At 39.4% G+C, this 1,308-nt stretch overlaps 1 protein-coding gene across 1 annotated transcript in view; it reads left to right on the top strand.

Moving 5' to 3' along the window:
• Window positions 1–649: 649 nt before the first annotated feature.
• LOC101859596 (sarcoplasmic calcium-binding proteins I, III, and IV) overlaps window positions 650–1,308 on the top strand; it is a gene marked incomplete at its 5' end in the record, with an annotated part of 1,818 nt that continues 1,159 nt past the window's right edge. Inside the window, 1 exon segment of the mRNA XM_005107510.3 lies at window positions 650–762. Within this exon segment, the coding sequence (XP_005107567.2) occupies window positions 650–762 (113 nt within the window).

Here is a 1,308-nt window from a genome sequence, read left to right as displayed (position 1 = left end):
CCCCTCCCCCCGACACCTTGCAATATCAAAGGACAAAAAAAGTAAAGTCGAATAATAGTAATTAATGATCTGAGATGCTTATAAATACGCAAGTCAAGTATCAGTAATAGTACGTTCTTTTCCACAAGCTGAAAAACTGATTTCTTTCACATGTTGTATTCATAGCCCAAGGTATGTTTGTTTCAAGTTGTGATGTATCTCAATATTTTCACTTTAAACCTATCTTCAAGGAGAGAGCTGGGATTGGCTCAGGAGTAGAAGGTAAAGAAAAAAAAATGAAGAGTGGTCGGGTTGATGATGATCGGATGGAGGTCATGGTTCATGTTCAATGTGTCACTGATATCATGGTTCCTGGTTGGCATGTGGGCTCTCTGGTTGGTTGCTCATTCTGCTCTATCCAACATCCAACATCCTTATAAATCTTTCCTTCTTTTCTTTGTATGTTAATCTTTAGTAACACCGCTAGTCTTTGGCCTTTATACTTTATATGATATTTTTGCGTTGCAAGTGTCATAAACCTCTAACTAAAACTAAACTAAAATATCTATGCGTGTCACTTATGTCATGGTTCATGTCCCATGTGTGTCACTGATGTGAAAGGTTAATTTTCTATGCATAATTGAGACCATGGCTCACTTTTTCTGTGCAGGTGACGGTCTCATCACGGAGGAAGAGCTGATCAGGTTCTACAGGGAGATGGTCAAAGTGGAAGACCCAGCTCTTGAGGGACACACGAAGGAAGCCTATAAAGACATGACAGATGTAAGCGTAGTGGTCTGTTTGTCTCAGTTACAGCTCTGTATGAGATGTGGGTAAAAAGCCACTTCGGATTGCGTGGCATCCAAAAGTCGACATCTTGGCCTTGCAAAATCCTGAAGTTGGCAAATATGCAGGTAAAAACTGCCTAAGATGTCTAGCCATTGTTGAGCTGAAAAGTGGCTGTCTTACAGTGTTATTGTAAAAAAATATGTAAGGGAGGAAAGATGAAGTGGTTGCTTGACAATTTTAAGATGCTTAATTGCCTTACACATGTGACCGTTAGAGAAGGTTTGACTGTATATGTATATGCACAGACATACATACACACACATCCAAACACATATGCACACACGACTCCTCGTGGTATTAGTATCAGATTAAGTAGATAGAAGTAAAGTAATGATTACATATTTCAGGTGCCCCATGAGCTGTTGCGACATGTTTCTAGTAATGTTTTATTACAACTAGGCACAGATAACGTGAACACGAAAAACTGAAAATCGTGGATAGCTCGTGTAATTTGCCATTCCCCGACAGATATCTCTATAA

Source organism: Aplysia californica, unplaced genomic scaffold (assembly GCF_000002075.1).
Source record: "Aplysia californica isolate F4 #8 unplaced genomic scaffold, AplCal3.0 scaffold00609, whole genome shotgun sequence".
In the NCBI taxonomy this organism is placed as follows: Eukaryota; Metazoa; Mollusca; class Gastropoda; order Aplysiida; family Aplysiidae; genus Aplysia; species Aplysia californica.
The sequence above is the reverse complement of the archived record's forward strand: the minus strand, read 5'-3'. Positions and strand labels throughout refer to the sequence as shown.